Source organism: Amborella trichopoda, chromosome 1 (assembly GCF_054954075.1).
Source record: "Amborella trichopoda isolate Santa Cruz 75 chromosome 1, AtrichopodaSantaCruz75HAP2 v2.0, whole genome shotgun sequence".
NCBI classification, from domain to species: domain Eukaryota; kingdom Viridiplantae; phylum Streptophyta; class Magnoliopsida; order Amborellales; family Amborellaceae; genus Amborella; species Amborella trichopoda.
In genome coordinates, this window is record NC_142336.1 from 22,672,643 (window position 1) to 22,696,608 (window position 23,966).

The 23,966-nt window shown below is 32.7% G+C and overlaps 1 protein-coding gene and 1 long non-coding RNA gene across 2 annotated transcripts; one reads left to right on the forward strand and one right to left on the reverse strand.

Moving 5' to 3' along the window:
- Window positions 1-12,080: 12,080 nt before the first annotated feature.
- On the reverse strand, window positions 12,081-17,053 carry LOC110007127 (salt tolerance receptor-like cytoplasmic kinase 1). The gene is made up of 2 exons (XM_020666326.2): window positions 14,868-17,053; window positions 12,081-13,202 (listed from the first exon to the last, which is right to left on the reverse strand). Exons 1-2 carry the CDS (start codon window positions 15,409-15,411, stop codon window positions 12,547-12,549), a joined length of 1,200 nt encoding a protein of 399 aa, XP_020521985.2. The 5' UTR covers window positions 15,412-17,053; the 3' UTR covers window positions 12,081-12,546.
- LOC148783747 (uncharacterized) lies at window positions 13,563-15,953 on the forward strand. Its single transcript, XR_016045682.1, has 2 exons — window positions 13,563-14,109; window positions 14,247-15,953. It is a non-coding gene; the product is annotated as an uncharacterized LOC148783747 (long non-coding RNA).
- Window positions 17,054-23,966: the final 6,913 nt, after the last annotated feature.

Genomic DNA, 23,966 nt, shown 5'->3' on the forward strand with positions numbered 1-23,966 from the left:
CAAAATTTGTACAGAAGGACATTGTTTTCCTACTCCATTCATAATGGTCAAAGGACTCAGTCAAGCTGTAATCCTTGGCGTACCTTTTCTTACTTTGTTATACCTAGTCACAGTTTCTCATACAGGTATTGAAACAAATACTCATGGTACTCCTATTAGAATTGAATTTCTTGATAAACCAAAAATTAAAGAAATTAATACTGTTAAACAAAATATGAAATACAAAGAAAATTTCTTAGGATCTTTACAACTTGAAATCAAACATAAACTTATCAGTGAAAAGCTCCAAACTCATGAGATAATACAAAAAATACAACAACTCAAAAATTTTATTGAAAAGGAAATATGCAATGAATTACCCAATGCTTTTTGGCATTGAAAACGACATATTGTTGGATTACCATATGAACCATTTGTAGTGAAACAAAGATACCAACAAAAGCTAGACCAATTCAGATGAATACATAATTATTATATTAAATATGAAAAGATTGCTGAGTTATAAACTCCTAACTGTTGTAGAATAGTGATATAATATAAAAACACAAATAAAATGATTAAAATAGGAAGTACAGAAATATCAAATATGATCCAAGACGTATGAGTATAATCGCAAATTTTAAATGTAAAGACAAATTTGAACTGCATAACTTCCTGGTTACATATACAGAGACTTGCAAATTTCTTCCACTCAGGAGGATAATAAGAAGGTAAATAAGATAGATTACAATCACACATATTACACTTTATCTAAAAAGAAGTCATGGAAGTTACCGACTTTGATGGTGTACAAATGTCGATGACTTGAACAAAATCTATCCTACTGTCTACAGAAAGAAGAAGAAGGTAAGAAGGAAGAAGAGAAGAGATAGTATGAGAGAGTAGAGAATATGAGAAGCTATGCGAGCTTTCTTCTTGCTTGATGAGGCTTGTTACTTCCTTGAATGCAGTCTGATCCTCTACCTCTGGCCGAAGTGGTTATTTATAGAGGATTTCTGATGGAGAGTATGTTGTTGACAGTAAGTGCTTCGGGACGAAGGAAATTCATGTGGCTCATATTCGTTGCTTGTTGAAGAAGGAATACAAGGATAAGGTTGCCGATGGTGAAGGTAGGTACGTGGCGGAAGCAGGAGAGCTTTGGGTGTCGGTGATGGCGACTGATGATGTACTGGCGAATCTTTAGTGGCTGTGCGAGCGACGCGTGTGAGTCATCGTCGAAAGAGAAGGAGACACGTCAGTGAGTGATGTGACCCCTAATTTGTCATATTAGTGAATAGTAAGGAAGGGGAATCTTTACTGTGCTTCTTGATGTGACTCCAAATTAGTCACATCGATCATTTACTGTTGGGAAGGAATCTTGCACTATTTCACTGTCTTGTCGTGGTCGGACGAAGGGCATCTTTGCTTATTGCTCTTTTGTAGTTTTATGCAGAAGGATAAAAGGGAATCTTTTGTAGAGGGCTTTATGACTGTATCGGGTTATTGGACTGTATCGGGCTGATTGTGGACTATATTGGGCTGAACAACCGAGCTGCTTTAATCTGTGGGCCTTTGGCTGAAATCATCCAATAAGGGATTGCCTGATTGGACAGTTTCTTCTGATGTTGCTGGTACAGTAGTATCAGGAGCAAATACATGAAGAAGTGTTTGCTCTATTTCTTCAAAAGTAGCATTGGGATGTGTTTGTTTCAGCTTTTTGAGATAGGCTGAGAATGTGGGTAGACTGACTGTATTATTTGGTGGAGTGAGGATATTGGTTGGAGTGAGGATATTGGTTTGTTGAGGTATCCTTTTCAGAGGTAAAGTGGCAGGATTGGTACTGAAAATATCCCACCATTTGGTTTTAAGGGTTTTTCCTAGCATGGGAATATACTCATGGTTATTAGTATTATTTTCGGAAATAGAGTATTCCCATTTTAAAATCCAGGGTATTTGGTAGATTGCCATGAAATAAAGATGGTAATTATCTTGGTTTGTGCAAGTATTATACTAGGCAAATTTTGTCTGGAAAGTCTGGAAAGTATCAGGCAATATTTGAGTCAGAGATCCCCATACTAAAAACCAATGTCGAAACCAGCAAGAGAATCTTTCAAGAACAGGGAGTTTGAACTGGAGGTACCAAGAATGAGTATTATTTGGATTTTGGTAGGCGAATACCTTGTGCCATGCATCAATATATTCAGAATATTTATAATATTTGTATTGGAATTCCGGATTCAATAATTTTTTCCCTTGAAGGGGATTGCATCCCCAATCCTCGTAAGAAAGCAATTTTTTGATTTGGAATTTAGAATAAGCATATACTTTAGTATTACCTTGATAAAAATGAACAATGGAGACTAAACCGGTTTCCATAAGAATGGCTTCATACCATTCACGGGTTTTAATGCCATAGGATGGATTCAAGTGATTTGCAAGGTAAAGGGGAGCGATTTTATTTGGGTCAAGTTGTGCATGAGCATCAGAAATGGTTATATCAAGTAAGAAAGCAGTGTCTATATAGATTGACTTGGCAGAGGTTGAGGTCTGTTTATGTGGGTATGTTGCCGGGGAAAACGCCGGACTTAAAGTAGATATTGGACTCTGTGGAGGAGTCTGTATTAAATATTCAGGTACATTTGAAGATCAAAGGGGTGACATAGGTGTCAAATTAAGAGAGGAATGGATGGGCATAAGAGGCCCATACCTGTTGCTTGGGACTAAGTCCATGGGTTGTTTTCCTTTGGTATTTGAAGACTGAGAATTATTCATATTGATATTTGTATTGATATTCTTATTTGAGAGAAAGAGTTCCAAACCATAGGAGGAAAAACCGTAGGATGAGATGGTATCGTCCTTAGGTTGTGGTATATGGTCCCCCCTGCAAAAATTCACTGGTTAAGAAGTCAGGCAGAGAATTAGAAGAACCGTGAAGATGTTCAATAGAAAAATCAAAAGCAGATAAAATAGCTTGCCATCGAGCAAATATTTGCTTTGATATGAGATTTTGGACATCCTTTTGCAGAATATCTTTAGCAGCTTTGCAATCGGTGCCAATGAGAAAATGTTGATTTAAAATATCAGTTTGAAATTTGCACACGCAATGAATAATAGCAAGTAATTCCTTTTTTACAGTAGAATAATTTTTTTGGGTAGGATTCCAAGCTTTGGAAGTAAAACGTATTAATTGTTCTTTAGAATCAATTGATTGTTTTAATATACCTCCTAATCCTATTTCAGAAGCATCGCATTCAATAGATTTAAAAGCTGTTGGGTCAGATAAGGTTAAACATTGAAGCTCTTTGGCTTTGAGTTTAAGTTTCTGGACAGCCAAAGTATGAATATTAGTCTAGGGTGGAGGATTCTTTTTTAACCGATCATATAAAGGTTTAGCATCTAGAGCTAGATTTAGGTAGAAATCACTTATATAATTTAGACATCCTAAAAATCGTTGTAATTCAGTTTTATCTAGAATTTTATCAGGGAATTTATCAGCAAAAAGAATAGATCGATCAATTGGAATAATTGTTCCTTGATTGATATTATGTCCTAGGAATCTTATTTTTGTTTGGAATAGATTTATCTTTTTAGCAGAAACAACTAATCCAGTTGTTTTTACTGTGTGAATAAAAGTCTGAAGATGTTTGAAATGTTGTTCTATTGATTCAGAAAAGACTAAAACATCATCAATATAAACAATCATAAATTTGTAAAAGGGATTAAAGATATCATTCATTATTTTTTGAAATTCAGATGGAGCATTTTTAAGACCGAAAGGCATAACGTTTCATTCATATTGTCCGAAAGGGACATTGAAGGCTGTTTTATATTTATCTTCTTCTTTTATTTGGATTTGCCAAAAACCAGATTTTAAATCGAATTTGGAGAAGATTACAGCATGTAATAATCTATCAAGTAAGTCCTTTTTATTTGGAATAGGATATCGAATCCATTTTAAGACTTTGTTAAGAGGTTTATAATTAATGACTAACCGGGGAACTCCTCGTTCTTGCTCAGCATTTTTATTCACATAAAAAGCAGAACAACTCCAAGGAGATGAACTGGGTCGTATAAGTTTCTTTTGGAGTAAATCATTTATTTCCATTTGACATGTTTGTAATAATTCTGTATTCATCTGAATTGGTCTAGCTTTTGTTGGTATCTTTGTTTCACTAAAACTTGATTCATATGGTAATCCAACAATATGTCGTTTTCTATGCCAAAAAGCATTGGATAATTCATTTCATATTTCCTTTTCAATAAAATTTTTGAGTTGTATTTTTTGTATTATCTCATGAGTTTGGAGCTTTTCACTGATAAGTTTATGTTTGATTTCAAGTTGTAAAGATCCTAAGAAATTTTCTTTGTATTTCATATTTTGTTTAACAGTATTAATTTCTTTAATTTTTGGTTTATCAAGAAATTCAAATCTAATAGGAGTACCATGAGTATTTGTTTCAATACCTGTATGAGAAACTGTGACTGGGTATAGCAACGTAAGAAAAGGTACGCCAAGGATTACAGCTTGACTGAGTCCTTTGACCATTATGAATGGAGTAGGAAAACAATGTCCTTCTGTACAAATTTTGGCATTGGACAATTTGTATTTGATGAATAGTCTACTACCATCGGCTGTATTAAGAATTTGAGTAGTTTTATCAAAGTATTTTGTAGGGACTAACCCCTCATTAAGGCAATTCAGATCAGCACCTGAATCTACTAATGCTAAGGATTGGAATTCATATTCATCATTTATTACTATGGTTATTAACACAAACCATTTTTGTGTTATTACTCTATTTAAAACATTTACCGAATGTTTATTTGATGATTCGCAGTGATCCATTTGTTCTAAATAATCATTGGGATGATATGATTCAAGTAAATGATTAAATTCTACTATGTCTTCTTCAGTATGTAGTTCGGAGGTATTATCATGAAGTTCAAGGATTTGAATCCTTGTTCTTAATTGGGCTAATTCTACTTTTACTGTATTCACTTCAGCTTTGAGGTCAGCAATAGTAGGTTCCTTTTGGGTGGCTTCATGCTGACTGATTCTTTTCATGATATCAGAAAAATTATAATTATCGGGAGGTTTAACTAATGGTGTATGTTTTGTTTTTGTTTTAGTTAAATTGATAAATTGGGTAATTATTTCTCTTTTCTCATTAGGGTCAGATATTTTCTCTATTAAGTCTAAGATGAGATTATCTTCTTTCGTTAATGTATGAATATCAGAGGATGTAATAGGGCATCTACATATTTCATCTTCTGTATCTGAACTATTATCTGACCAATAAAAATCATCATTATGTATTGTTCCTATGAAAGAAGTATCACTGCTTGAAGAAGTAGTATCGGTATCTGAACTATCAGTCGAATCATATATTTGGATAATATCATAGATTTTATTTCTGATAGACTCATCCAATGTAATAGAGTCTAATTTTTGTTTGACTTTGCATTGACTTTTATAATGGCCGACTTTGCCGCATTTATAACAAACAGGTAATTTCTTTTTATTTTGAGATGATTTAGAAGCAAAACGTTTTGTAAATTTCTTATATTTTTTCTGCTTGGTTGGGAAAGACTTATATGTTTTGTCTGGTTTATTACGATGTTTTTTCTTTTTATATACTTTATGGATTTTATGTGGTTTAGTTTTATCTATATGACCTTGGTCCATATGATAGCCAAATTGTTGGCAGAAATCTCCTAATTCCTTTTTACCACTTAGATTCTGTTTATCAAGTTGTTTTTTGAGTTTTAAATCTGTACATAGGGCTAGGCCTTCAGCACAGATTTCCGAGGATAATTCTCCTAGTGTATATTGAGAATAATTTATTACACCACTATTCTTATTTTTAAGACGTTCTTTGACCTTTTCAGCAAACAGGTAAGGTAATCCTGCTACAAATTTCTCTTTCCAATGGTCAAGATGACTGTCTTCCCGTATAAGTAGTCGGGAGAAAAAAACGTCTTTATACCATTTATAGTGTGATAGTGTAGGACATCGTAGATTTGATAATAGATCAGCAGTTCTTGCTGCAAGTATGGAAGTATTTCCTATAAAATGAAGAGCAATAGTATAAATTAAGGAATTGACAACATCACTCTCAGAATATACCATATCCTGGTTGTGTTCATTTTTTGCTGTCCATTGTCGAGTATTAGTTTATATTTGTTGTTTTGTTTGTTCATGAAGATAGGAATCCCACCATCCTCTAAGCCATCCGGTGAATCCCGAGACTATGGCTTTTGCTATTTCTTGGTCATGACTACCAGCCATTTTACATGCTGAAGCATACACAGTCATGTGTTTCATTGTATCCAATATTCGGTGATCGGAAATTCCATCAATATTCCAATCTATAATTGTTCTGCCTATATATGTAGAAGTATGACTTGTTAGGTCTTATATATATATATATATATATATATATATATATATATATATATATATATATATATATATAGTAATGATCCTATGAGACCCTCTCGTACCCATGTGTGTAGAACCTTAAAGGATCACCATTAAATTTGGCACAGATTTCTAGAAAAATTATCACATGGGTGTGGGACTTGACTTTTCTAGACATCTATACCAAATTTAATGGTGATCTTTTGGGGTCTTACATATATGGGTGTGGGAGGGTCTCATAGGATCATGATATATATATATATATATATATATATATATATATATATATATATATATATATATATATATATATATATTCTTTCTTAGGAAAATTGCTAAAACCCACCAAGATGGGCTTTTTACCCACTTTATACCCCACCCAACTTTTCTTAGCAACTCCCCCCAAAAAATGATGTTTTCTAGCTAATACCCCCTACACAAAAAGTTAACTTATTTTGGACGAAAATACCCTTCCCTCAGATAACAAATTATATTTCTAGAGAGGGCGGTCCGACATTTTTAACACGCGGTCCGACGATTTTTTTTGCTGGAATGGGCGGTCCGGCATTCATGGTGGCGGTCCGGCGATTATTTTTTTGCTGGAATGGGCGGTCCAGCATTTTGAAGTTACGGTCCAGCATTTTGAAGTTGCTGTCTGGCATTTTGAAGGGGCAGTCAAGTATTTTGATATGGCAGTCTGGAATTTTCTAGGGGCAGTCCGACGTTTTGAAGTGCACCAAACTGAGCAATCCGTCGTTGTACAAATGCGGTCTGACGTTTTTATTAGGATCGGAAATGATTTGTCATGTGAAGGGAGGATATTTTCGTCAAAAAAGATGTAACTTTTTGAGTTGGGGGTATTAGTTATAAAAGATGGTTTTTGAGAAAAATAAGAGAGAAAAGTTTAGGGTGGGGGTAGAGTGTCTAAAGAGTATATTTTTGGGGTTTTTTTAGCAATTTTCCCTTCTTTCTTTTTAATGTTATATATTTTTTCTAAAAATAAAATAAAATAAGTGTATGATATAGTGCAGGATAATGTTGCTCAATCTTTTTAGTTATTTTTATTAATTGCATGATATAGTTGTATTTGTAATAATGGATAAAAATAGTGCATCTTTTATCATATGAATTGAATTTCTTTTTATTTTGGGTTAATTCTAGTTTATTTATGATTTTGGCTTGATTTTAGATTTTCTTAATAAAATTTTGTTTTTCAATAAAATTATGCTTTTTAATAAAAATTTGTTTTTTTATAATGAATATATATATATATATATATATATATATATATATATATATATATATATATATATATATATATATATATATATATATATATTCGCTTTATAAATGTTATATATTTTTCTAACAAATAAAATAAAATAAGTGTATGATATAATGCATGGTAATGTTGCTTGATCTTTATCTTGATTTTTTTATTTTTAGTTATTTTTATTAAGTGCATGATGTAGTTATTTTTATTAAGTGTATCCTCTAGTCTAACACATCTCCATCTACTTACTGTATGATACAGGAAGGAAGAGTATATATTGTATCCTACAAATTATAAGATTTTATTTATGATAGAAAATATTGGTACACTACGGTAAATAACATGGTTTATAAAACTATATTGACGTTGAGAACACAATAACAAACTATGAATGATGCAATAGGTTCGACTTTGTAACCTCATCAATTGAATTAATGTCAAATTATAAATTATTTTACATATCTCTATAGTATTCAAATATTAATTTATATAAAAAGTTGTTTCAAATTTTTCTGTAAGATAAATGTATGTAATATGATAGTATATACTTAATCTAAGTTTTTCTAATGTTTTTATTTTTTGGGGGGGTTTTGACCCATTTTTTTAAAAAAAAAAAAAAAAAAAAAAAATTCTACTTGACCGGTTAGTTCGGTTAACCGCCCAGATTAGTCTGGTTCTGGTTCTAACCGCTCCCAGCCCCATATCTAGTTAACCATTCTGGTTTGATTTTGCGAACATTGATCCCAATATCCTAACCTTAGAATGGCTTCAACAAGTTTCTCCTATCTCTTAAAGCCTGATTAGCCTATGTTATTTGCGTCGCTTTTATTATCTCTTCAGGTAACTCTTCTCTATATATAAGCCTCCCTTGTTACATCTATCCATTTGAAATTGTATCATAGTGTACATCTATTCATGAGCCAATTGTTTTTTTTTTGGTTAAGGTTTCTATGCTTCCCCTACAGCATAGAAGTTCTATCCTCCTCCTTATCCAACCGTCCATTCTGAATGGAGTGCTAAGATTGCCCCAATCACAATGTCACGTCTCTACACTATTTTATTTAAATTTTTTTTCTATAAACTATTTTGACACCAAATTTTGGACGTCCATTCCTCTATTAAACTCGCACTAGCGAAAAATATAAAAACAATATTTTCAATAAAATAAATGACCAAAATACCCCTAAAAATTTCAAGGGCTATTTTGGTCATTATATTTTTTGGAAAAATTATTTTTAATGATTTTTATAGGTACGCCCCAATGAAAAGATAGCACGTACCAAATTTCATATTCATACAATTTGTATAAAAAAAAACTAAAAATAAAATAATTTAAGACGTCGGATCTAAGTTCAAATGGTGAGTGGCTCTCTTGATCAAAATTGGACGGCTGGATGGTAGAGGGAGGATAGAACTTCTATGCCATAGGGGGAGCATAGAAAGCTTGCCCGAATTATAATAAGGGTGCAGTTTTGTACAGAGCTGAGGCTCTAAACTAGTGTTCACAAAACCGGCCGATCTAATCGCTAACTGAACGATTAGATTGGAACTTGTCAATGACAAGTTTCGGTTTTGGTGATCAATTGGTGTTTTTTAAAAAAATTCAATATATAGATATATATATATATATATATATATATATATATATATTGTAAAAAATAAGAAATTTGATTTGTAATATACTTTTTAATATTATTTACCTTATATTAAAGATTAAATTTTGTTTTAATCATTAATACTCACTTTTATATTTTTTCATCTTTTCCAGAAAATTTTTAAAATGCCTCTAGACACAAATCAATTCGTTAAAACCTATTTTTTCATTAATTTTCAACTGAAAGTGTTTTGTTTTAATCACTCTTTATATGCTTTTCATATTTTAGAAGTTTCTTTTTTTATCTTTTTTATTTTTTTAATAATATTTTCACTGCTGGGACATGCTCGATTAGAGTGGTTGAATCGACCGGTTTATTAGTTAGGCCGGTTAAACCAATTCTAGACCCATATCTGATTTCGATTTTGCGAACACTACTCTAAACAATCCAAGTAGAGCGCACCCTCAAATAGTGTTGAGAAATGTGGTTTCAATACTAAAAATCTTTGTGATAGCCTTAGAATATAGTTTCATCTTTAATTATAAAATTTAAAGCTTAAAAAATAGTGTAAATCGCACAGATCTATGACAACTTAAAAATCTTGAAAATTGATGATAAAAAAATGCATTACAACATACACGATTCCAAAACTTGAAATCCAGATTTTTCTCATATCCATGCATCTTGATGTCAAGATGATCAATTTGAAAATATTTGACCATCAAACAACCTCCTCTAGTGAAATTTTAGAGCTACACGCTAATTTGATTTTTTTGAGCCTATGTAAACTTATTCCTTGCACTAATGCCGAAAGGTTACTTGCTTCTGTGGCAGCGTATTGTGTGTTTACTCCCGCGAATCAAGCCCAAACGATCAGTACTTTTAGGACCCCAAATTTGGGGATGTAACATTTTTATTGTGTAGACTAGTCTCAATATTTTTTATTTATTTATTTTCAAATTAGACAACATGCCATTAAAAAGAAAGAAAACCGTGTCTCACGATCGAATAGAGAGTCCATGGTGACATCTGAATGTTAGAGAACTGAATCTACATCCTTTCTTTTTAATTGAAAATAAGGATGTGGTTTGGATAAGATTGCAATATTGAACAATCAGAGTAAGGTGCACCTCTAAAACTTTGTCGGAAGATGCAATTTTGGTATGGAGAATTTTTAGAATGGCTCGATGCTATTTTTATATCTAATTATAGAGTTTTAAAGTCCAAAAATGGTTCAAATCAAGCAGATTTATAAACACATGAAAGTCTTGTCAATGAACGGTCCAGATAATATGTTGAAAGATGTATTATTTTTAATACTTGAAAGTTTTTTTTTTTATCCATACATCTCAACATCTAATCAATTAGATGGTTTTCCAACATCAAGACAACCTTTTTTAATGGATTTTTGATGTGCACGTTAATTCTACAATATAAAGTATCAACCTTATATAAATTTTTTTTCAAAAAATAATAATTATCTAGTGATTCTTAGGTAGTTCCAAAATTTTAGACCGAAAAAACCCTCTCAAACCGGCCTACTGGCTAAGAAAGTAAAATTACAATATGTTTCCAGTGGAGCATATAATAATCAGTGTTATCAAATTCGCTTTGCTACGGCCAAAGACTTCTGATTTTAAGCATAAATCGAAGCAAAAAGAAATCTATCATTGTTGCTTCGGTCAGATTCGGGTTACTTTAGTCAGATTCGGATTTGCTCCGGCCAGCAAAGAAATAGCTATATTAAAGTATTTTTTATTTTGTTTTTTAAAATTTTTTGTATTTTTTCATTATTTATATAATTTATATAAATATTTATTTATTAAAAAAAAATTCAAAGTTTCCCTCACAAATCGGCTGAAACACCGAATTATTTCATTTTCTTCATTTCAAAAGCGAATATAACAACATTGATAATAATCTTTGTGAGCGGGCAAGGGGGAGATAGAGAGAGGGGCAGACTAACATCACGCTCAGTGGAGCGGTGGAGAAAACATTAATCTCTCCCACACATTCTTCCCATTAATATCTGAGCGTCCGTCTCTCTCACTCTCTGGAAGGTGGGCACCCTCATCAATCATCATTCTCACTTTCAACACAGCAGATGAGGAAGACCGGCACATTTTCAATGGCCATCATTTCTTATTTCCAAAGTGTATGCATCCCCAACCACGTTGCCTTGCCTACAGGTTAACCCTCATCTCTTTCCGTACAAGGGACCTTACACCATTTCAAGGTAGAAATTAATAATAAATGTTATTATTATCATAGTAGAAATCTTTTTATTATTATTATTATTAGTTAGTTGGTTTTAACTATAATTGTTGATTTCGATCCACTATTCTATTATATTAAGAGTGATAAATACTCATAAATCATCATATCTTTTCTCACTATTTTCTACCATGTTCTTTTGAACCTATTCTGATTTTTTTTAGCCTTCCATTTGAATAAACTCATTTCTCCTAACAAATATTGTATGAGATCTATATTACTATAAATAGTTTATCTAAGTTTACTTCTCTGATCTTATTGTCTATTGAAGTTACATTTGAGTTGATATATTCATTTCGAATTCGATCGTCTTGTTTTACCTGTCATCAATCTCAACAACCTCATCCTATCTCCAATTGCACTCATTCTCATTTTGATTTCTATCCTCTCTTGTCTCGCCACACATCCACTCTAAACTAATTTTTCAAATCAAAGCCTCCTAAAGGAAATAAAAGAATTATTGCTTGCTCCAATTCACCTAATTTAAAAAAAAAAAAAAAAAAAAAAAAAAAAAACTTAAAGAGAAAGACCCAAAAAGTAAATCGGAAAAAAGAGAGGGAGGGCACCTCTGCATAAAGTATATTCCTTGTTATATGCCATATGCTAGTCTACACATTTTCTTTACAAGAAAAGAAACATATATTGGAAAGAACACATGACCACCACCAGATGTTTTTTAGTATAACCACCACCAATTTACACCTTTTCCCCTCTACAATCTATGCCACCACCTAATGGGGTGGCAACGGACCAGACCTGAGCCGGGCCTGTTGGATAAAAAATAAATGAAAAAAAAAAAAAAAAAAAAAAACAAGAAAAAAAGGGACCAAGCTGGGCTGGTGGTCGAATTGGGCCGGCAGCGGCCCTATCCTGCCCCTCAGGCCACAAACTGTGGCCCATGCCCTACTTAGGACCAGGCCGGGCGCCCAGCCCAGGCACCCAACCAAAAATCACCCCATCTTTTTTAAAAACAATAACAAAAAAAATCAGAAAAACCCACAATTTTACGACTTTTCTATCTTACATTCCAAATTAAAAGAAGAAGAAACGTTATCTTCCATAATCTTGACAATCTCACTCATAGAAGGCCTCAAACTTGGCTGTTCCCAAAAACAGGCCTCACAAATGGACCCCAAAACCCTAAACTCTTCCTTATCAAAATTTCCTTTCAACCGCTCATCCACAATCTTCACATCCTCAAGGTTATCCACCGAAATTTTCGCCAAAAGCCTGCCCTTTTCCGAACAAAAAGCCTCAATCCCAGTAATTAATTCCAATAATAACACCCCAAAACTATACACATCGTTCTTCTTAGATATAATCCCTGTTCTCAAATAGTGGGGGTCCACATAACCAGGTGACCCCACAACGGGGGCCCGCCTCCCCTCGCACGTGTTTAGAACGGTGGAGGAAAACCCCACACGTGCAGACCCAAAGTCGCAAAGCTTGGGTTTTAGGTTTTGGTCGAGGAGAACGTTAGAGGGCTTTACGTCGCAATGGACTATGTGCTTGGTACACCGGTTGTGTATAAACTCGATGGCACGTGCAAGGTTGAGGGCTATACTCGTGCGAGATTGCCAAGGGAGGGGCGTGGAGAGGGTGTGGAGGTGGTCGTGAAGGGATCCATTGGGCACGTATTCAAAGATCAGGGCTCCTTTATCTGCACGTGTAGAAGAGAGAGAAACAGCAGGGCGCGTGTGGTTAGAGAGAGAGCAAAAAAAGAGTGCGAGATATTAGCATATGAGGGTTTGAGTTTAAAAGGGGAGTGATTAGTGTTTTACACCGTCGAGCTGATTCGGACTCGTTTAAGACGCCCAATACCAAGCATCTTTGAGTTGGATGGGGATCTTAGACAAAAATTAAAAACTTTATAAAAATCCAAAAAATAAGAACGTATTTATAAAATATTTTCTATCATTTAGACAAATATCAAATAGAAGTGTTTTCCCTATGAATACTTATTTTGTATTGTTGCTTTTTTTTGGATTTCTTTTAAAATGCCCAGCGACATATTGATTTTTCAAAATTCATTTTTTTTCCTTTTTTTTAACCTCATTTACATGTTTTCTATTTAATTTTATTTTAAACCTTTTTTTTTTTTTTGATTTATTTATTTAATTTTTTATACTTTTTCTCTTGGCCAGACCTGACTCGACTCAAAGCCGAGTAACTCGGGTGAGTTCAAGTTACTTGGCTTGGCCGGAGGTTGAACCCCATGGCCCAGTGGAGCATTCTAACACTGGATTATAGGATTGACCTAAATTGAGGAAATTTACTTGTATGTGTGATAGAGAAGGCGAATTTCGATGAGGGATGTTGGATTTGGTGATAGCTAAATCACTTATCTACATTTTTTTAAAAGATTAGGGTATTATGATAAATAAAAAAGTAATATATTTTTATAAGTGAGTGAAAGATGCCATAATATACATATGGAGATCCAATATGGAGATAAGTCTCAAAGAGAGAGAGGCATGGCCGGGTCTCCAAGAGAAGGAAGCATAGCTTTCGAGAGAGGCATGGCCGGGTCTCCAAGAGAGGGAAGCATGACCATAGAGAGAGAGCAGGTATTCCCATGAGTTTTGATTTGGTTAATTTTTACCTTTTTTGATAGATAAACCCTCTCGGTTGGAAGCATGACTTTAGAGAGATATGAGGTATTTCCATGAGTTTTGGTTTGGTTAATTTTTACTTTTTTTTATAGATAAAGCCTCTCCGTTGTTCTTAAGGTTATCTTTCCGATGACGGTATTGCGGTGAAAAAAACATATTGATTAACGGTGGGTTTGGAGTTTTGTCCGGTTAACTTTCACTTCTTGAGAGAGAAAGTCTCTCGGTTGCTTTTAAGGTTATATTTCCAGTAGCGATATCGTGGTGGGAGAGTGGACATTGATTGACGGAGTTGTTCGGTCTGAGAGCGGATTTAGAAGGGAAGAACGGTGATGCCTTTTTACCAATATCGATAGATATTATCTCTTGTAACCCAAAACTTGAAGCATTGAATATAGTCCTACAGGGTGAACCACATTAATCGTGTGTTATTATGATGTATTTGTTTATATTTATTTTATTTTTTACACTCGATTTATAATTACATTCATCCACTTTACTTTTTAGCGACGCACACGATCTCATGTGGAATCACGATGTTTGGGATTTCCAGTTTTGTAAGTTCAAAGTTCACGAGAGGCATCGAAAAGATGTGTTTTCAATGGTGTGTTTTAGAACCCTACAAGGGAAGAGATATAGTGTGTTTTTAGAGAGAGAAAGAGAGGCATTGAAAAGAGAATAAAAAACAGATCCCAAGTGACAGAGAGTACCCTCACCTTTCTCATCGCACTCATCGCAGTAGCCCAGAAACTTCACAATGTTTTCATGGCGAACATCCATTAAAACCTCCAACTCCTGCCTAAACACCCTATTCATTCTCTCACTGTTTCTGTGCACCTTCACCGCTCCATGATCCAAAGAATCACTGCACAGAAACCCCAAATACACAGTGCTGAACCCACCTTCTCCAATAACACAACTGAAATTCTTGGTCATCTCCTCCACCTCTCTCCAACTAAACCTCCTCACCACCTCCCCTGCAATCTCCTCTTCTTCCTTTGGGGCCACTCTCTCTCCTCCCCTGTTCTTCTTCCCTTTGTTTCTCACTCTAAAACAAGCAAAACAAGCCATTACAGAGAGAAGATGAGCAGTAGGACTGATACACCAGAGGCTATTAATATGGTCTTGGTGGAGGAGAGTTTCCTGGAAGTTAGAGAGAGAGAGGTGGGGAGGAGAGAAAGAGAGGAGGCACCCACAGAGAAAGGGGATTGAAGAAATGGGGAGAGAGAATCCATTGTTGTGGGGTGTATAGGGGGGCATGAGGAACCATACGATCTATGAAAGATTCAAAACACGGGAAAAGAAAGCTTCTTCTACAGTTTTTTGGGTAAAAAAATGGCGAGATTGAAGAGAGAGAGAGAGGGAACAGAAAATAGTAATATATTTATAGAGAGAGCAAGAGAGAGAGAATACAAAATATGAATAGGAAGGGGCTTGATTCTGAGGTTCCAACGCAAACGTTGACTGCTGAGAAAACGATTTTTAAAAATTTGAAAGAGGTCTCTGTTTGTGCTGAGCCATTACTATTGCATAGCGATTTACCCTCATTAAATTCTGTAATTTGAATAATTGGGCTCAATGTTTATAGAACCTAGGGGATAAAAGTAGTATAAGCCCACATAAATCTCTCTTTCTCTAGGTTTCTCTTATCTAATTTATGGGAACCAATCTCTCTCTGGATGGCAAAAATCTGCGGTTGGAAAAAAAAAACCAGGCGATCTAACCCGCTCGGTTAGATGGGAACGGCGGTTTTCGATTTTGGCTGGTTTTGGTAACTGACGGGATATTTTTAAAAAATAAAACATAAATCTCAAAAATAATGGATTTTGTTTGTAATGTAATTTTTTAATACTTATTTTTATACTTTTTATCTTATTTTATAAAATTTCAAAAATACACTTATGTACATTTCAGTTATTTAATTTTTATTTTTATTTTTTATTAGTTTTCAATTTCATTTCGATATGTTTTGTTTAATAGTTTTTAAAATATATTTTTTATATTTTTTTATAATTTGTTAACACTCTTTTAACCGTAGCATACTTGACAAGTTAAAACGGTTGAATAAGCCGATTTACCAACTAGGCCAGTTGAACCGCTTTTGAGCCTATATCCAGTTACCCCTCTCTATATGAGGGCAAAATCGAACTCTCTTCCTCCCTTTTTTATCTTCTCTCTGAGATTTGGGGCAAAAACCCTCTCTCGTTGGGGGAGGGGGGGATCTTCTCTTTCTATAAGGAGGGGCAAAATCCTAATATCTTTCTGACAGGACGGTGGCAACAGCGCTGGGCCATGGCTATAGCTCAGCCCTTGTCCTTATAAGGCCGCTGGGCCTGAGGCCAAAAAATAAATAAATGGATTTAGGAGAAAAAAAAAAAGGCTGAGCTAGGTCGACACTGGCGTAGCCTAGGCCTTGGCCAAAATTTCTAGTCCAAAACCTACGTTTTTTAGGGGCGGCCCGGCCCGGCCCATTCCCAGTAGCAAATTGGGAGGATAAATACCCAAAATCCCGCTCTCTCTAACATTAGGGGCAAAAACTCCCTCTCCCTTGGTGCGAGGGCGGACTTTTAGGATAGGATGAATGAAAACGAGATAAGATCAGGCTTTTACTCATTTATTACTGCAAAGCAATGTTAGAGACATGACTTGCGAATAGAACCTGTCATGGCTGGGTCACGAGTTCACGACAGGTCCTAGCTATTAAAGAATCTAAACAATTCTCAAAATATATGAGAAGTATGTTTCAAATATAATTAAACAACGAAAAAAGTTTATATAAGGTGTCCACCTGTTAATGCACAAGTAAGGTGCACCTCAAAACTCATTGGAAAAGGTTGTTTTGTTATTAGAAAATACTCAAATTGATCATCTCCACTTCGATATGTATTAATATGAATAAACAAATAAATTTTAAGTATTAATAATAATACATCTTGTAATACATTATCTAGACCGTCCATTATCAAGATATGTATGTGTTCATAGATTTGCTAGATCTATACCATTTATTGAGCTTTCAATTTCATAATAGGTGTGAAAAATACATTTTAAGACGATCATAAGAGTTTCGGAACCTAAAATACATCTTTTAATGAGATTTGGAGGTGTACCTTATAGTGATTGTTTAAGGTTGACATCTTATACACACCACACCTTTAAATAAAGGGTGTGGTTTCTGTAAGGTTTCAACTTTAAATAATCCAATTAAAGCACACCTTCAAATTGTATCATAACATATAATTTTTGTGAAAAAAAATTTCTAGGATTATCTCAAAATCTATATTCATATCTAATTATAAAATTTTAAACTCAAAAAATGGTTAAAATCAAGTAGATCTATAAATATACGAAAATATGTATTGCAAGATGCACTATTTCAGGGAATAAATTATTATTATTATTCATATTCATAGATCTCTATGTCGAGATGATCAATTAGACGTTTTTTCAAAAATTATTATAAATATATTTTTTATTTTTAATTTAATTCCTGACATGACCACCCTAAGCAGCCACAGCTAGTAGCTGGTTCTAGGGAATCCATCAGGGTGATGCTCGGCCCGGCCGGTACTGTGAACACTGCTATAGAGAGAGAGTGAAGAGAGAGAATTGCGGGAGAAGGGGTGTATGGACGAGAATGAGGGGGAATGAATGAAAGAATGGGCGGCGTGAGGCCCCGTGCGAATGTGATCTTTTGGCCGCAGACTACGACTGAAACCTATCGAAATTTCGGCTCAATAGCTAGAAGCCAGTAAAGAGTTAGTAAAACCGGCCGGCTAGCTCAGAATTGTTAGGGTTTTGAGTTCGGTTAGGGGGCGGTTTTAAGGTTTTTCTAGCCTAGGGTACAATCCAATAAAATTCAAGCCCAAAACTTCCGAGTTAGGAGTCGAATCAACTGTGTTTTGATCAAACCAACCGGTTTTTATGCTAACCGGGCCGATTAGAGAATATAATGGGCTTTCCCGTTATTTTCAATTGAAGCTGTTATTTGATGTAGGAATTTACATATTAATTTTTCAAGCTTTTTTTATTCAAATTTTCTTGCCATTTGTTGGCATTTTTCATGCTCTATAGCTGTTAAACACTATTTATTCTCTATAAAACAAGGAAATTAGAATCCAAGATTGAAAAATCAAGAAATTTGTTGGATTGAAATTGTTGATTTTCATGCTTTCTGAAATTTCCACCATTTCATCAATATCATCTTCAATAGTCAATCGTTATACTGAAATTTGAGGTTTTTAATCCTAATCATCTACCATATACCTCTTTCAAATTGTTCAAAAAACAAAATATTAGGGGTTGATTATGGCCTCAAAGAACCTGTGTACAATGCAAAAAAACAGATTTTGGATCGATTTTTTTATTGTTTTTTATCAAATTGATTTATGTATTTTGATCGTTGAGGTTTCATCTACCACATAAAATAGGTATGCTTATTTATTATTGCGTAAATTTTTTTATATAAATTTTTCTCTTGCTCGATTTTACAAATCTGAATTTTTCATGATTTTTGCAATTAAATAAAAAAATATTGATATATATATTTTTTAATGATTTTTTGTGCATTTGAAAGTGTGGTCGAAGCCTTTACAATGCTTGTGTGTTGATTTGTTGGGTTATTTGAACCTTGAGGGCCGTTTCTAGCTTGAAATGTTGCTCGATTTTAGAAGTTTTTGAGAAATTGATTTTTCAAAAAAAAATTTATTTTTCTTAATAAATTATTAGTTTTAATGAATATAGAAAGTGTTTTGCTATTTTTCTTAATAAATTAATATTTTTAATAAAATTATCTATTTTGATAAAAATATGTTGTTTTGATTAACATGACAAAAAAATTCTAGAAATTCTAGACGGACATGTAAATGTTGGTGGATCATGGACATGTAAATCTAGATTAATATGGACATGTAAATGTTGATGGACATGATTAACATGACAAAAAAAAAATGTATCGGCATCTCTACCTTGTGACGTGTTGTATTTTACAGATGAAATTCTAGATGGACATGTAAATGTTGGTGGATCAATTCTTTTCCATTACTTCTAATTGTGATCATCAGTATCTTGAAGTGTTGTAAAACTTGAAACTTAAGTACGTAAACATATATGTGTGCTTATAGTTTTTAGTCATAAGCATAGACTAATGTAATGTTTCTGTAACACCTGAATATCTAGAATGTATATTTACATTGGGGAAATACAGTTGTGGTAAGGTGTTGTAAACTTATTATCAGATTTCATTCTAAGAAACAAAAAGATTTATGTGATCTGCTTGGGATCATGTACAGGACCATTGTATTCAAATATTAATTTATATAAATTTTTTTGTAAGATAAATGTAAGTAATAAGATATTATACACTTAATCTAAATTTTTTCATTTTTTATTTTATTTTTTAGGGTCTTTGACTTTTTTTTTTTTTTTAAAAAAAAAAAAACTATTTGACCGGGTAGTCCGGTTCTGGTTCTAACCGCTCCCAGCCCCAAGTCCGGTTAACTATTCTGTTTTGATTTTGCAAACACTAGTTCAAACCATAGTTAGCAAGTAAGGGATTATCAATAAATCGGCTCACCATGAAATTAGAAACTAATCATTTTTATTTAAAAAAGTCAGATAAAAAAATCTGGTAAAAAATATGGATCGGCAAAAATACTTCATGTAAAGGTATCGCGAATATATCGGACTAAGCTCAAAAAAGAGAAGTGAAAAAATCGGATATATTTAAAACATTAGAAAATTTGAAACGCTAAATATATATCACTCAATAGAGAAAAAATGAATAGTAGTTAGGAGTAATACTTTCGGTTTATATATATCACTCACTATAAAAATGACCTCCTTATAAATATAAATTTCAAATATTCAATGTGATATATCTCTAAATCATAAGGTGGTTATCTATTCTATTTGTCAAGATAAGTTTTGGGTAGGTGAATTCAATTTTCATCTTTCTAGAAAGAAATAGTCTATACACCAAACTTGCTAACTATGGTCTACCCATAACCACCCGAAAAAATACATACCATATCTCCGGGAAAGTTTTGGGAGAATAGAAATAAAAATAGAAATAGAAATTTCATAAAACAGGAAAAAGATATTGAACTTTCCAAAAAAAAAAAAAAATCAGAGTATATTAATAGAAAATTTTTTTTGAAACAATTTTTTCAAATTTTGAAAAAGTGAAGTTTTAAACTTCTTTCTGAAAAGATTGCGTATTTTTACCTATCTATCAGAATAAATCGTTTTTCAAAACAGTATAGATTTTTTTTAAAATTCACGATTAAATCGGCAACTTGCTAACTATGGTTTAGACTGAACTAATATCATCCCATGAGTTTCGTATTTTATTTTTATTTAAAAATAATTTTTATTTGAAATTTGGAATATAGACATAGTTTTATATGATGTATAAAATAAAATTAATTAAAAAACAAATAAAAATTAACCAAAATACCCCTAAAATAATGTAAGGGACTTTTGATCAATTGTTTTTATTCAAAATGTATTTATTATTAGAGCAATGATTTCATGCAACGGTTGTATAGTAATATGATACAACAACCTTCAAAAATCATGTTATGGCCATTTGTTTGATCCAAAATTTGAAATATACACTCTTTTCATTCTAATGAACAATCACAAAAAAAGAAAAATTTCAAAACACAACTTAAAAGGTATTTTTTTAGCCCAATTAACATAGGACCTTCATTTGGGCGAGATGCTTAGATCTAGGCCTTAGAAGGATTTTTTTATTTCCAAAATTTTTGGATAACTTTATTATCATTAGATTAATGTTAAAAAAGAAAAAAATGATTTTGAGTTTATAAAAGCTAAGATCTTGAAATTCACCAAATGAATGGTCTATATTCGTTTTTGGAGAGGACTCATTTTGACCATTTCTAGGGTTCAAATTGAACAATTTTTTTTTTGAGGATTTATTATTGAGATGACGAGTGTGTGTGTGTAAAATTTTGGGTCATATAAATACTACAAACATGATTTTCTAGAAGTGTCGTTGGATTATACTATAATACAACCGTTGCATGAAATCATTGCCCTTATTATTATTATTTGATTTACAATACATAAATACATCTGCTACCTAAATTTTAGATAGATATTATTTTAAATAAATAAAAATGAAATACAAAACTTTTTTCTGGCCAGCCATTGGATGTGGCCTTATGTTATCTGAGCCATTAAAAAAAGGAGACCTTCCCATGAACATGAGTTTCTTTTATCATATTGGTGTTTCAAAAATCGAAAATTCAACTGAGTTTCTTTTATCATATTGGTGTTTCAAAAATCGAAAATTCAACTGAGAAGAGCCCAACACGGACTAGAATCGTAGGGAACTTGCCTAATTTGATCTTAGTTTAAGGCAAGTTTTCTATATTTCTCCTAATATATGGGAGATATATACTACTTCTCATCTAACCGTCAAATCTAAATGAACGGTTGAGATGGATCCAATTACAATGTCACTCTTATATATTGTTTTATTTTTATTACAAACCATTATGAGACCAAATTGTTGGTGTCTACTGCTCTCTTAAACTTGTAACAAAAAAAAATATAAAACAAATATTCCCAATAAAATTAAATAACTAAAATACCCTTGAAACTTTTAGGGGTATTTTGGTTATTTTATATTATTAGAAAAAAAAATTTATATTGTTTTTAGGTGCGCCCCATTGAGATAATGGTACGTTTGAAATTTTATATTCATATAATTTGTAGAATAAAAACCAAATATAAAATATTCTAAGACATCATATCTAGATTAAATAGTTAATGACTAATTTGATCTAAATTGGACAACTGGATGGGGGGAAGCATAGAACTAAGAAGAAGTATAGAAACCTTCCCCCTAGTTTATACCCAATGGGGACTTGTATTAAAAAATATATTTTTTTTTATAAAACTATTGTTTTGGGAATAATTTGAAGCTTTAAACTTTATTCAAACATGAGAAATTTATTATCTATAAAAGATGAATTATTTAACATTTATTCATTTCTTTTGATTTAATTTCCAACTACCATTAAAAGATACATTATCCTATTTTGAATAGTTGCAAATAGGTAAAATGTTGAATAGTTCATCTCCTATGGCTATTTCGATAAATTTTCCTTTGAATAGTTTACAATATTATGATTTTTTTTTACAATTAGTTTTTACTTTTATATAATATTATTTAAGTTGGCAGAATCAGCCAAGCCAAGTTACCAACTCAGCTGGTTTACCTCCAAAGCAATGAGTGACCGGTTTAAACCGATTCAACCTGCAAGTCTGATTTTAAAATATGGAAAAAGTTGATATAAGGATGCAACCTTATAATGTAAAACTACGGATGCATCTAAAAAATCCATCAGAAAAGGTAGTTCTAATGTTGAAAAACCCTTTGATTAATCATTTCGACATCAAAATGTATGACCATAAAAAATAAAAGATTTTAAGTTAAGAAATAGTTCATTTTACAACATATTATCTACACCATCCATTTTCAAGATTTTTATATGTTTATAGATCTACTTGATTTTAACCATATTTGAAAGTTAAAATTTCATAATTAGATATAAAAATAGATTTTGAGATAATCCTAAGATCATTTTACATCAAAATTATATAGCATGATAAAATTTGAAGGTTTACGTCTACAACTACGGATGCATCCATATGCCAACTGCACCCTTAAAATATTGGGGTCGAAATTGAAGAGACTCGAGAAGGCCTTATATTTTCTAGACTAAATTTATATAAAGCTTGATATATCAATTCCAAATATTTTTAATAAATCAGAGAAGGCATAAGTAGAACCATGAACAATAAGTCAATAGCCTAAAGCACTTTGACATGAAATTGGGTGGTCACAGTGTGCTAACCTCAAAGTGAAAAAGAACAGAGAAATTATAAAAAATATACTTTAATTTTTGGATGATTAGAAATAAATTCTAAACTTTTCAAAACGTCATTCGTACCTCCTTTATTCACTTTTTATATTTTTTTGTTCAAAATAGCTTTCATGGTAGTTTTAAGACCGTGAAGACATTACGGTAGATTAACTACCATGATAATCATGGGTGGCTTAATGTTTTGAGGCATCACAACACTCATAACGCCGTGATGGTCGTTAAGAGGTATTAGGACACTTAAAAAACCGTGATAGTTGTTAAGGGTTCTTATACCCCATGATGAAGGTATAACTATTAAATTAGAATTGTGATAGTCTAATAAACCATCACGGTTCTTTAAGTGTCTTGATACTTCAAAACTACATTTGACTTACAACCTGCCATGACCATCACAATTTTCAATAGACCATGATGCTTTCATGGTTCTAAGACTATCATGAAGGCTATTTTCGTCTACTACCAAAAAAAAGGCATGGATGAGGTTTTAGAAAGTTCGGAATTTATTTCCAATAGTCCAAAAATTAAGACATATTTTTAATAATTTCCCAAAAAAAAAACAACATTTCTTGAATCTTACTACACACTCCTAGGGACTTCCTTGTACCAAAAATATAGGTGCAAAAACTCAATCACTAATTTCCAGACTTCCTTGTACCAAAAATATAGGCGCAAAAACTCAATCACTAATTTCCATACGCCCTTATCTCCAAACTCTCTATTGGTGGAAAGTTCAAGCAAAATTCAGCTAAAGTCCTAATTTCAAAGTTCGATATGAATATTCAGAGGAATTGGATGATTTCCAGAATGAAAACTTTGTGGTTCTTTTCAAATGTCTTAAGCCGACCCAATTAATTGGAAAAGGACTACAATAATGATGATGATTGGAAAAAATTATTT

Coding starts and splice junctions, on each gene's coding strand:
- LOC110007127 (XM_020666326.2), bottom strand. CDS start 15,411: ATGCCCCCCTATACACCCCACAACAATGGATTCTCTCTCCCCATTTCT. Junction 13,203..14,867: donor CGATGAGTGCGATGAGAAAG/GTGAGGGTACTC, acceptor CTACACGTGCAG/ATAAAGGAGCCCTGATCTTT.